Source organism: Selaginella moellendorffii, unplaced genomic scaffold (genome assembly GCF_000143415.4).
Source record: "Selaginella moellendorffii unplaced genomic scaffold, v1.0 SELMOscaffold_22, whole genome shotgun sequence".
NCBI lineage: Eukaryota > Viridiplantae > Streptophyta > Lycopodiopsida > Selaginellales > Selaginellaceae > Selaginella > Selaginella moellendorffii.
The window spans coordinates 127732-141527 of record NW_003314283.1 but is presented as its reverse complement, the minus strand read 5'-3'; the positions used below and the strand labels follow the sequence as shown (position 1 = coordinate 141527).

The window sequence follows — 13796 nt, the reverse complement described above, 5'->3', positions numbered from 1 at the left end:
GTGCTGACAGAGATTCACTCTCAATTGATGCAAGGGGATCTATGATAGGCTGAGCGGCTACCTTCTTCTTCACTTGGGCTCGAGTGGCTGTGGTTTGCTGCTGTTGGTTATAGATATCCTTAGCTACCAAAATCATGTTAACCGATAAGGCTAGTGCTTTGCCTTTGTTTGATGAAGGGGCTGCCCCAATTGCCTGTTACTCCAACTGCTCCTGATATGTCTCTGGACCCCAAGACGATGTGGAATTGTCAGCAAAGGCATGTTGTTGGACACATTGAAAAGGTGGAGGCTGAAGCTCTGGGTGAAGCTTGAAGTAGCGCTGTGTGTTGTGTGTGTTTGTCTCGTGGTGAGTGCACTAACGGGACTTGAATTTGCATTCCCGAGCTGCAGCAGCCTCTTTCCTAGACTCCACTAGCTCCTAGAGCAGCTTATCATGGTGTGATTGTTGCTGGAGAATGATCTCCTTCAACTACCACATCTTGTTGGCAAAGTTCTCAATAGCCAGAGGTGTATGCTCAATAGCGACAGGCTTTGGTGTGGACAGGTGAAAAGCTGCACAAAATGACTCTGACGGGGTGATGGCTTGGTCGAAATCAACTTTAGCAATTCCCAGGTCGATAAGAAGCTCTTTTTCCAGCTTTGTGGCAAACAAAAATGCCTCGTGGCAAGACTTAAATGTCTTTTTAAGAAGTTTCCGCTGCAAGTTCTCACACAAACCCGCTATGAATGTCGTGATCCTTTGCTGCTCATCTTGGACCACTCTATGATCCCAACACTACTTCCAGTATGCTTGAAACCAAGTGATGTAGTAAGGAACAGACTCGTGAGCCTGCCAGAACGAAAAGAGGTCGACAAGTAGCCGATTTGAAGGAATAAGCTCGAAGCGATCAATAAGAAAGCCTCTAGAAAAGGGACACAAAAGGACCAACACATGACATGTGGAAGTGTTAGGACCAAGTCCGAGATGGGCCTGAGATGGACTCGAGATGGAATCCGAAAAGGAGTCCGAGATAGAGTCCAAGTTGAGATAGAGTTTTTGATGTAGTCCGAGAAAGAGTCCGAGATAAACCCAAGATGGAGTCCAAGAAGGAGTCTGAGATGGAGTCTGAGAAGGAGTTTGAGATGGAGTCCGAGAAGGAGTCTGAGAAGGAATCTGAGATGGAGTCTAAAAAGGAGTCCAAAAAAGAGTTCAAGATGAAGTCCAAGATAGAGTCTGAGATGGAGCCCAAAGTTGAGTCCAAGATGGAAACCAAGACTGGGTCTTAAATCAAGACTGAAACTGAGACCGAGACCAAGACTGAATCCAAAACCAAGTCTAAGTCTGAGTCCGAGTCCAAGTCTGAGTCCAAGTCCAAGTCCGAGTCTGAGGCTAAGTTCAATGGTGAAAGCCCAAAGTGATTGTCTCCCAGACCCTAGGGAGTCTAGTGAGCTCCAAAAGGATAGTGAAGGGAGGACTCCAATGGAATCAGTTTGACTAGGAAATGTCAATGTGACCAAAGAAAATTATACCCATTTGGTGGGTGATGATATAACTATTGAGGAGCCCAAAGCTAGAGTGAACATGGATGGATAAGTGGGGTAACTTAGTGAAATGTTCAAGAGCTGACTTTAGCTCCCCAGGGAAATTGATTAGTCGATGCTTCCAATCCAAGTGTGGTGGCACTACTTATTTGGATACTTAACGTGTTTTATCAAAACCTCGCTTTAGCCACATGGCTATAGCATCCAAAGGCAAAAGGTGGGGAGAGTACCCATAAGGCTCATGTAGGACTACAATATGTTGTCCCAAAATCATGGATTGTAAAAAGAAAAGAATAGTCCTTTTGTGTAGTGACCAAGGGCATGGTCACGTGGTGAGAAAGTCCCAAGGGTCAATGGGACTTAGTAGTTAGTCCTTTGGGCCCTAACTTAATGGCGATGTTGGCTGTGGACAGAATGGGACTTAATAGGGATTGATGGAGGGATATTGGGGAAGAGTGTTCCCCATGTTTCCAAGCATCTTAAAGGTGCTAAGGTGTGGTTAGGGGATGATCATTCATGGATGGATGGCTTAGTCTTTGGGAGATGGGTCTATGGTATGGGTGGTCTTGGATTACCAATGAGACAAAGGTGAATAAATATAGCCTTAATGTAACGGGTTGATATTTCAATAATACCTTTAGGTGTATATAGTGGGATTAAACATATAAAGCACTTGGGCTAAGTGAAAAGACTAAGTAGTATAGATGTTATTCATAGGGCTAGCATGCCCCCAAATTGGGAATAAGACTTATGGAAGTTATAAGTGAGACACCTCCACGTGATTGAAAGTGTGGTTAAGTGACTAAAGTAGAATGGAAAATTTAGTCGCTTACATTAATTTCTCGGCATCTTCAAATTAATGGGCAATTCAAATATAGTGCTCAAATTCTTGAGTAGTATCTTTAATATTTTATTTCCCATCAACAAAATGATTGGATTGATCTCTTTACTTCTATTGAGTTCATTTATAATAATTCCTAATATTCTTCAACACATCACTCTGCATTCTTCATCAATTATGGCTTTGGTCATATTCACTTCTTCTAACACTTAATTTTACACATAATGATTTTGTTGTTACTTATATTACTACTTTGGATTCTCTTCATAAGGAAGTTCATTGCCACCTTTTTAGTATTCAATCTACTCATTACTGTATTACTATTTATTCTTACCAACTTAATCTTTCTTTTTCAGTTGGATAAAAGGTTTAGTTTATTTCTTAATATGAGAAGCTATAGGTGTGAGACACAAATCCCTAAGCCCCAAAGTGGAGCCGAAAGGGTGCCATGTGGTAGCAACCGAAGCAAAAGCCAAACGAGCGTAACACGTTTGGACTAAAAGGCTCCGACTTGAAAGGTTGAGAGCGGGAGTGGAACTCCCAACGGAGTGCTAAAGGAACGAGCATGAAGCGAGCAATAAGCGAGGCTCCAAAAAGGGACCCAAAAGGACCAACACATGACACGTGGAAGTGTTTGAGATGGAGTCCGAGATGGACCCGAGTTGGAGTCTGAAGTGGAGTCCAAAATGGAGTCCGAGATGGACCTGAACTAGAGTCCGAGGTGGAGTCCGAGATGGAGTCCGAGATGGACCGAGATGGAATCCGAGATGAACCCGAGTTAGAGTCTGAGGTGGAGTTCGAGATGGAGTCCGAGATGGACCGAGATGGAGTCCGAAATGGAGTCCGAGATGGACCTGAGATGGAGTCCGAGATGGACCTAAGATGGAGTCCGAGATGGACCCGAGATGGAATCCGAGATGGACCCGAGATGGAATCCGAGATGGAGTCTGAGAAGGACCCGAGATGGAGTCCGAGGTCGAGACCGGGACTGAGACTGGACCGAGACCGAGACCGAGACTGAGATCGAGACCAAGACCAAGACCGGGACCGAGGCCGAGGCCGAGACCGAGCCCGAGCCCGAGTCCGAGTCCGAGTCCGAGTCCCTGAGAGGGTGAAAGCCCAAAGCGTTTGTCTCCCAAACCCTGGGGGGTTTGGCGAGCTCCAAAAGTATAGTAAGGGGGAGGACTGCAGTGGAGCCAGTTTGGCCAGGAAAGGCCAGTTTGGCCCAAGAAGGCTAGACCCAGTGTTGGGTGATGAACTAACCACTGGGAAGTTTAAGACTAGAGTGAATACGGACCGACAAGTGGGGTAGCTTGGTGAAGTGTTCAAGAGCCAGCTCTAGTTCCCCCAGGAGATCGACTGGCTGATGCTCCCAGTCCAAGTGTGGGTGGCACTACCTACTTGGATACCTAGTATGGCTTAACGGAACCTTGCTCTAAGCCCATGGCTAGAGCACCTAAAGGCGGAAGGTGGGGAGAGTACCCACGGGGCTCTCGTAGGGCTACGGTGTTCCGAAATGTTGTCCCGAAGTCCAAAATGGGGGAAAGGAGGAGGAGCAGTCCTCTAGTGTAGTGACTACAGATACGGTCACATGGTGAGGAAGTCCCAGAGGACAATGGGACTTAGTGGCCAGGCCTACGGGCCTTGATCTAGTGGCAGTGTTGGTGAACATGGCCATGGACGGGAAAGGGATTTGGCAGGAACTGACAAAGGGATGTTGGGGAAGACTATTCCCCATATTTGTGGGCATCCTAAGGATGCTAAGGAATGGATCTGGGATGACCACTCGTGGACAGACAGCCTAATCTTGGAGAGACGGGATTGTGATGCAAGTGGTATTGGACCACCAGTGCGGCAAAGGTGAATGGGCATGGCCTTAGTGTAACGGGCTAATATGTTAGTGGTACCTTTCGGTGTTGGTCTTGGGATTGGACACGTGGAGCACTTAGACCAAGTGCAAGGGAGGAGTGGCATGGATGCCATTCTCGGGACTAGCAAGTCCCAAGTCTTGAATGGGACTTAAGAAGGTTGTTAATGAGACTCCTCCAAGGGGTCAAAGGTGTGGTTAAGTGACGAAAGTAGAATGGAAAATTTAGTCGCTTACAACTTGGTATCGAAACTGTTCCTTAGTCCGACTTTTATTGGTGCTGAAGTATATCACCACTAGTGTTGGCATCGGAAGGTCCTAGGAGTGGGCTTATCCTTGAGGAGTAGCAAGTCGGGAAAACATGGCTCTCCATTACAGTTCACGTGTGAACTTATAGGCAAGGTGGTGGATAGAAAAGGGCCAATGATGGAACGACTTTGGGATCTTGGGAACAGTGCAAGGTTTTCCTCATTGAGTTGAGGATGTGATCCAGATGAGCGTTTGACTCAGCAAACTGATTAATGTAATTGTGGTAAACAACTATAGTTGGGATCACAAGGAAGATAAAGACTCCAAAATGATAAAGGAGTCACAAGATTACCCTCATGAAGTTGAGGCTAGTGCTCATGAATTGGAGACTAGAAGTAATGACTGCGGGAGGTCAAATACAGAAAAGGACACAAGTCCTTGAAATGGTAGCCAGAGCTACCTCTAATAAATGCCGGAACAACCCAAGGAGTTGGGGGTGTATTTAGAGGATGAGTTGGTATTCTCATCACATGGACAAGTGGTCCTAAAGGGTGAAAGGTTGCCCCTAGAGAACAAATCAAGTGTCAGAGTAACACTTGCAAAAGATGGTCCTTGTGAGTAGGACATGAATACAAAGAGTTGTATTCCAGTGAGTTAGCACCTCAAAAGTAGGACCTCATAGGTCGTCGAATTAACAAAGTCTGAAAGGTTGAATGACTCCAATAGAGTCAAGGAATAATCTTAAGGGCTTGAGGAAAGCATTTGGACTGAGGTGTGTGGTGCCCCACAAAGGATGGGGAGGATCTTGAGATCCAAGCATGAGAGCAGTATGTATCTCATTGATGGCAGAAGGTGCCATGCTAAAGTCGTGGGAAAGAGTTTCCCGGGAGAAAAAAACTTTGACAAAAATTTGTGCATGAACTCTATAGTGCAATGCTAATGGATAATTGGCCTAAGAGACAACCATATTGGTCTTGGCAAAAATACCTGGACACAAGTAAGAAGTGTCATAAAGGTAGGCTCGTGGAGCCAATGGTGTGGAGACACCGAAGGTGCCAAGGCGTGCTGCCTTGAAGTCAAGTTGGTGGGTTTATGAGAACCCCTTCCAAAGGAATCCCAATGGAAATGGGAATAGTATAGCCTAAGCTGGAAGGCATGCGGTTAGAGTGTGGTGACCCAGATAATGATGGAGGTGTGGAAGCACCAGCAATAAATTGTAAAACTTGACAACTACAAGGCAACTAAGCAAAAGGTGCAAAATAATTCATAAATTGGTAAAAGGTAACTACCTAAGACTTCTTATTAGGATAAGGAAGTTCGATATACCCTTATAAGGGATAAATTGCTTATGTTGCAACATAATAAGTCAATGTCGAAAAAGGAATGCTCATTGTCAGAGAGGCCATCATTGGGACACCCAAACACTCTAGAACACTAGAAGGGGGTATTTGGTATTATGAGGGCAATGGATAATGCCCAAGGGACAAAGTCCCTAGTGAATGAAGGATAGAAAGTACTATCCAAATGTCCAAGGTTGTGGAAATAGTAGAAGTCCGTCTACCCAAATTGGACAAAGCCAAAGAGGGATTTTGGCAAGGCTAGTGATGGGCGTATAAATACCCATAAGTAGCAACGGTGATCCTAGTGTGTGGGATCACAAGGTGAGCAAACCCAGATTGAGGAATCACTCCCTAGGCTGTCGGGTAGGTTCATCCCTATGAATACTTACCAAGGCATGGTAGAAAGTGCAAAGCTATCTTCCTAGTCTGGACGAGAATAACCGAAGGAAATGTATGAGGCCAAAAGGCAAGTAATATAGGGATAAAACCGAACCATAGGAATTGACAGGTATGACCAAGGGTGGTTATGCAAGTTGGGAGTGGAGAATCAAGTGGGTGCTCAAGCATGTTGTTACTAGCGACCAGGATGCCATGGAGAGTCTAAAGCATGGGATTGTTCATGTTAGACTATATGGTAATTGGCAAACTTTTGAAAGGAGAGGCTTTAGCAAGCCAAGGAACAGAGTTCCTTGAACGTTCCCCTAGGTAGATAAGTACCTAGTTAGCCAAGTGTAAATGGTTCATAGAACGCGCGAAATTAGAGTGGCGCAGCAGAAGCGTGGTTTTGAAGCTTGCCATGAGACGAAGCTGTCAAGATTGGGGAAGTAATTCCCGAGTGTTCAAAGAGAGGGCTTTGAACGAAAATCGATGGTTAAGGACTTTCACGCTTATGCATGAACCATGTTATGGTGGCCGAATGACTTGCTAAGTGAGATTGGCAAGTCGGGGGGAACAAATCCCCTAGTTGAAGGTGCTAACTTCAAAAGGGGTGGCCCATGGGGCCAAGCATGGAGGAGTCCATGCATGATCACAGGACTTGGTAGTGCGGAGGAACTAGGTTCTTAAACTGTGATCTATAGTACGCTTTAAATACAAGATGGTGCACCGGCGTGAGGAGTCACACCAGGCATTTGGGGTGATGCCATCCGTAGATGCATATATGGAGGTTAGGTTCGAGTCTCGACCCTCTAGTGCTTGGGTTCGAGTCCCAAATCACTAGGGCGTGGTAATGGTTTGGAATATAAGGACACTCATATTTCGATGGTCATGGACTTTCAGTGAGAAGACTGATTTGGGCACACTGCCAAGCGAAGGATGCCTCGGAGTCGTGATGCATGGTTAGATTGCTTAGAGTGAAAGTTCGGCATATCTAACTTGAACACTTTGGTGCAAAAGGCACCAAGGACGTGGTGAATAAGATGGGGACACCCAGTCTCAATTGCTATGGATCCTTGGCCGGAAGGGCTGGCTTGGGCGCACCGCCAAGTGTGGGGGATGCCCCCGGGGTCATAGTCAACAATTTAAAAGGGTTTGGAAGACTTAGTTCCTATTGGTAGACCTGTTAAAGGGTCAAGATGAGATCACTAGGTGATCTTGTGGCTAAACAAAGACAATGTCTTTGTTTGGGTTAAGGAATATGATTCCCAGTTCAAAATGTTGATTTGAACTATAGATAATGGTGTGACTTGGTCTAGGTGACCAAGTGAGAAGGACACCTAAAGGGAAATCAATTATGCCAATATGATAGTATAGTAAGTCCAAGAAAGTAGTCTCGGGGAGAGACCCATGGAAGGGTTGCAAAGTTGTCACTACCTCCATTCTCGAGGTATCCTTTTGGTTCCATGGCAAATGCTTTACTTTGCTAAGTCTAGCGAGTGCTCACCTTAATAGGTCTCTTTAGCAATTTCTCCTCCGGGCTTCGTCCACAGCCTCCTATGTTGCTCAGTGCAACAATCAATGGATAAAAGCAAAAGATTAGTGGCCAAGTGTGGGCCATGGAATTCATTGTAAAGAATCCAAATGGCAAAGTTAGGCATGGAACACTAGTGTGTTGGATGCTAACGGAATTTGAGAAAGGAAGTGTGCTTCAAAGGATGGATTCCCAAATAGTCCAAGTTGGCAAAGGTGAAAGCTCCAAAGGTGGGAGTGGCGAAGTAGCCAAAAGTTAGGGTTGTGGATAGCTCTAGCACAACTTACGATGGCTGGAACTTGGTGCCAAAAGTGGCATAAAATAGAAAGGAGAACGATGGTGCCCTCAAGTGGGGAGCTTCCTAGGATGGGAAGTGAAGTTGCACAATATGTGCAATGAAAGGTGTCAAAACCACACTTCGAGAAGTCAAAATTAAAAAGTTCCAAGGTGAATTAGTTATATCAATAGAAGTTGGGATTACTCGAGAATGAGTAGTGGAATTGAGTTAGAGAAGGTGTCTCTAACGGGTTACTGAACCAATAAAAGGGAGCAAACCACCCTAGGTGGCCGAATGAGTCTCTATGTTGGAGAGACTATGCCCCTTAGAGGATGGACAAGGCATGGTGAGCCTTCGGGGTCAAACCATAGACAAATATTGGCTGGGTGCCAAAGATGGAAATGGTAATACCTGCAAATGTTACTTTATAAAAGGGTTTACCGTTTGATGAGGACATCAAACTTCGTCTATGGGTGGTGGAGTTGTGAGACACAAATCCCTAAGCCCCAAAGTGGAGCCGAAAGGGTGCCACGTGGTAGCGACCGAAGCAAAAGCCAAACAAGCGTAACATGTTTGGACTAAAAGGCTCTGACTTGAAAGGTTGAGAGCGAGAGTGGACTCCCAACAGAGTGCTCAAGGAACGAGCATGAAGTGAGCAATAAGCGAGGCTCCAAAAAGGGACCCAAAAGGACCAACACATGACACGTGGAAGTGTCTGAGATAGAGTTCGAGATGGACCCGAGTTGGAGTCCGAGGTGGAGTCCGAGATGGAGTCCGAGATGGACCCGAGTTAGAGTCCGAGGTGGAGTCTAAGATGGAGTCTGAGATGGACCTGAGTTAAAGTCCGAGGTGGAGTCCGAGATGGAGTCCGAGATGGAGTCCAAGATATACCTGAGATGGAGTCCGAGATGGACCTGAGACGGAGTCCGAGATGGAGTCCGAGATGGACCCGAGATGGAATCCGAGATGGAGTCCGAGAAGGACCCGAGATGGAGTCCGAGGTCGAGACCGGGACTAAGACCGGGACCGAGACTAAGACCGAGACCGAGACCGAGACCGAGACCGAGACCAGGACCGAGACCAAGACCGAGGCCGAGACCGAGACTGAGGCCGAGTCCGAGTCCGAGTCTGAGTCCAAGTCCGAGTCCGAGTCCGAGTCCGAGTTCGAGTCTAAGAGGGTGAAAGCCCAAAGCGTTTGTCTCCCAAACCCTGGGGGGTTTGGTGAGCTCCAAAAGTATAGTAAGGGGGAGGACTGCAATGGAGCCAGTTTGGCCAGGAAAGGCTAGTTTGGCCCAGGAAAGGCCAGTTTGGCCCAGGAAGGCCAAATCTAGTGTTGGGTGATGAATTGACCACTGGGAAGTCCAAGACTAGAGTGAATACGGACCGATAAGCAGGGTAGCTTGGTGAAGTGTTCAAGAGCCGGCTCTAGTTCCCCTGGGAGATTGACTGGCCGATGCTCCCAGTCCAAGTGTGGGTGGCACTACCTACTTGGATACCTGGTGTGGCTCAATGGAACCTCACTCTAAGCTCATGGCTAGAGCACCTAAAGGCGGAAGGTGGGGAGAGTACCCACAGGGCTCACGTAGGGCCACGGTGTTCCGAAATGTTGTCCCGAAGTCCCAAATAGGGGAAAGGAGGAGGAGCAATCCTCTAGGATAGGCCATGTGACTACGGATATGGTCACATAGTGAGGAAGTCCCAGAGGACAATGGGACTTAGTGGCCGGGCTTGCGAGCCTTAATTTAGTGGCAGTGTTGGTGAACATGGCCATGGATGGGAAAGAGACTTGGCAGGAACTGACAAAGGGATTTTGGGGAAGACTATTCCCCATATTTGTGGGCATCCTAAGGATGCTAAGGAATGGATCTGGGATGACCACTCGTGGACAGACAGCCCAATTTTGGAGAGACAGGATTGTGATGCAAGTGGTATTGGACCACTAGTGCGGCAAAGGTGAATGGGCATGGCCTTAGCGTAACGGGCCAATATGTTAGTAGTACCTTTCGGTGTCAGTCTTGGGACTGGACACGTGGAGCACTTGGACCAAGTGCAAGGGAGGAGTGGCATGGATGTCATTCTCGGGACTAGCAAGTCCCAAGTCCTGAATGGGACTTAAGGAGGTTGTTAATGAGACTCTTCCAAGGGGTCAAAGGTGTGGTTAAGTGACAAAAGTAGAATGGAAAATTTAGTCGCTTACAATAGGCTCTTATAGCAAGATGGATTATCAATACTTAAACTTTTTCTTTGTGTTCTCTTGTACTTTTGAAGTTATTTATTCCTCCATCTATGAGTTTGTATTTAATATTCCATATTTTCTTATTAAAAATTTATCACACCCTTTTTAATCTTGCTCATATTCTACCACTATCTCTTTTAGAGGTTATTACTCCCAAGCAAGAGTTTAAGGTGAGTTTGAATTTTTATTGATGATATCTATCTAAATCTAGTTCTACACTATTGAGTTTGTGATGAGTTTAAATTTCTATGGATGATATCCACTCAAGTTTAATTCTACACCACTTTAGTTATTGATCCATGTGTAGTGCATCTTATCTCTTTCCTCTTAAGCCAATTCAAAAAAGGGCAATTGCTTGATGAGAGAACTTTTAATGCCTATTTTATCCCTATTTATCCCCCAAGGTTCCAAGAATTCACAGTGATAATATATTCAAATCTCATCCCATGATCACATACACTATATTCACCCTCTTCAAAAATGTTAATATTCTCATTGACTATTGACCAACAACCCTTATTGACTCAAATGGAAACTAGCACCTCCATTTCTACATTGAATCTACCAATCCTTCCATTGTATAAATCAATTATTCTATGTAAGGCAATTAATCATCCATCCATACCACAATTCTATAGTGAATACCCTCATCTGTGGATGCTCTACAAGAAAAAAATATGTACTCATGGATGTTTAATATGTATAATTTCAATTTTTAAAGGTAAGAATATATCTTGCTCAAGGGTATATTATATTTTAAGTAGCCATTAATCAATGAGAATTGAACCCGATATATAGCACACTCTATTTTTCTTTTCTGGAGAAGGGGTAATTATTTGATAAGAGAGCTTTTAGTGGCTATTTTATTTTCATTTATCTCCCAAAATTCTAAGAATCCATGGTGACAATATATCTAAATCTTATCCCATAATTACATATGTTACACTCACACCTCTCCTAAAGATGTCAATATCCTTATTAACTACTAACAAACAACTTTTATTACTAAAGAGATTAACACTTCCATTTTTACATTAAATCTATCAATTCTTCCATTATGTAGTGTATGTGGTTTCATCTTTTATCCTATAGTGATCTACTATAAAATAACCACAAAGCGGAACCCAAACCCTTGGCTATGTATCAAATAGTAGTAGAATAGAACCTGAGTTTCAGAGCATTAGGCCATTAAACAAAGGGATAGAGCCAAACTCTTGAGTAGATAACCAAGAAGTAAAAGAACTAAGGGATATAATGACTTTCAAACATTTAGCCCATAAAGTAAAGAGACAAGAACACCAAGTGACATAGGAGCAATCTTAGAGCATTTAGCATCCCAATGCTAAGATTAGCACCATTATGTTCAGAACAATCTCTACATTCTATAAATATGCTATGTTAGCAAATCTAAACACTTTTCATAAATAATCATTAAGACCAAATGGATCCAACACATGGGGCATAATAGCAAGGGCATCTTGGCAAACACAGTAAATTATCATTTAGTGAGTATTGAAGGAAAAAATTTAGCAAGTGCAAGCTAATAACATAAGTTTTTCATGCTAGGTTGAGTATGCTCAGCAAGGAATACATAAAAGTTCCTACAATATTTATCTGGTATTAGTACAAACATGATGACTAGTTTTTCAACTAGTTTAGGTGGAGACTAATAAAGAATCTAGCAATACTAACCTCCTACTATTGTGGTAGTAATGAAAGAATATTTGAAAGAACTCATCAACAGGTAACTTTTGATACCCATAGTCACAACTTTATCATTAAGTTTTCTTAATAATACACTTGCTATTGAATTTTGTTCATTGTTTAATCCTATGACTTTAAACTCTAGTGATCTTGGTGGTTCTTATTTTATACTAGTTTATTGGATGATAACTTCATTAAAATACTTTTGTGTTCTAACATAAGGTTAATTCACTGATAATTCATTCTCTCTAAAATATCTTTGTTTATGATTTTGATATTTTCCCTTTATTGATCTTTATGTTTGGGTTAGTATAGGAGATTGGCTTTGGCACTTTGTGTGCATAATGAAATCTCTAGTCATGGGGTATTTATTGTTGACTAGTTATATAACTCATCTCTCTCTTGATATTTCTTATTCTATTAAAAATGTGTGACCATATAAACAACTTTAACTACCTATTTACAATAGTTTATTTAAACTTAGGTTTAGTTTGCTTACTCATGAGGGTTGGAGCCTTTGGCTTTTTTTTCTATATCATTTGTAGGCAGGGCCATATTATCTTTTGTAAGTTGGGTGACACATAACAGTAAGGGTGGCTTACTCCATTAGTCATTTCCTTACTAGTGACTACTAGAAAGTGTTTGAATTGTAGCACATTCGCGTTAGACAAAAAGATTGCCCCCATAACTCATTTAAATTGGTGCATTTTTCACAAAGTGTGAACACATCAAAGATTGTAGATAGTATGCCAAAACCTTATGAAAGATAACTCAAAGAATACAAAGTATTATTAGTTGACAAGAAAAATACTCGTTGTATCACTCAAAAGAAAAACATCTTAATCTAATAAAACTAACTTTAACAACAATCGATAGAATAGAATGAAGGTGTCACAAGGTCAACAAACACTAAATTATACCAATTATCACATTAGCTAATTTAAATAAATTATGGTCAATAATACTAAAAAACAAGTTGCTCAAAAAAGCGTTAGCAATATCTTACTAACATTTTAAACCCAAGAGATCAATCCAAAACAAGCCTCAAAGAATATGTGATAATATAGAAAACCAAAAGCCATCAAAAAGAACAACTAAGCATTATAAAAGATCATCAATGATCCCATCAATCGAGAGATGTATAATCATTGTTGAATAAATAATTCACCATCCCAAAAAACAACAAATCATTCAATATTAACAATAATCAAACAAAACCATTGATAAGGATAATCAACTATCCTAGATGATAGTCAATCATCACTAATGATTGCTAAATATAAATACCAACTTAATATTAAAACTAATGAGCGAAAATGCATCCCTTGACAACTCCTAACGAATAGAACAATGAGCATGAAAACTCAAAGAACCAAAAGTTCATAAAAACTTATAATCAAGTCTCGCTAACAATAATTATAAGTCTTGTATGAACCAACTTCAATGCCATAAAAGAAATTATGGTACAACCCACAATATCCTCTTTAACACATCCATAAACTAAATTTCATAATGCAAAAGCTAATGAAGAGTATGTCTGCATCTATCAAAAAGCAAACATAATGAAACTATGCTTAACAAGTGATTATTAAATGATCCTTCATGAATCCATCTTCCATGTTAAGATGTAACTCACTTTATAATAAGCACAAGAAAAATTATTAATGATCGATAAAACCTCAATGCAAATCTAATAAGGATTTAACTCCAATCGATCATTAGCTCTTCTTTTGTAAATTAGTATCGTCCATAACTAAATTACTTTTCAAGGAAAAGCCAAAACTTAACCCCTACTAATAATCTTGTCTAAAATACAAGCCAATAGCAGAAGTTTGAGCCTCCACTGCCGGTC

The 13796-nt window shown here is 42.6% G+C and overlaps 1 protein-coding gene across 1 annotated transcript in view; it reads right to left on the bottom strand.

Annotated features, from left to right (window-relative positions):
• Positions 1-469: 469 nt before the first annotated feature.
• Positions 470-13796, bottom strand: part of LOC112347485 — a 14581-nt gene continuing 1254 nt past the window's right edge. The window contains exon 2 of the mRNA XM_024678421.1: positions 470-697. Within this exon, the coding sequence (XP_024534189.1) occupies positions 470-697 (228 nt within the window). The remainder of the gene's footprint in view (positions 698-13796) is intronic.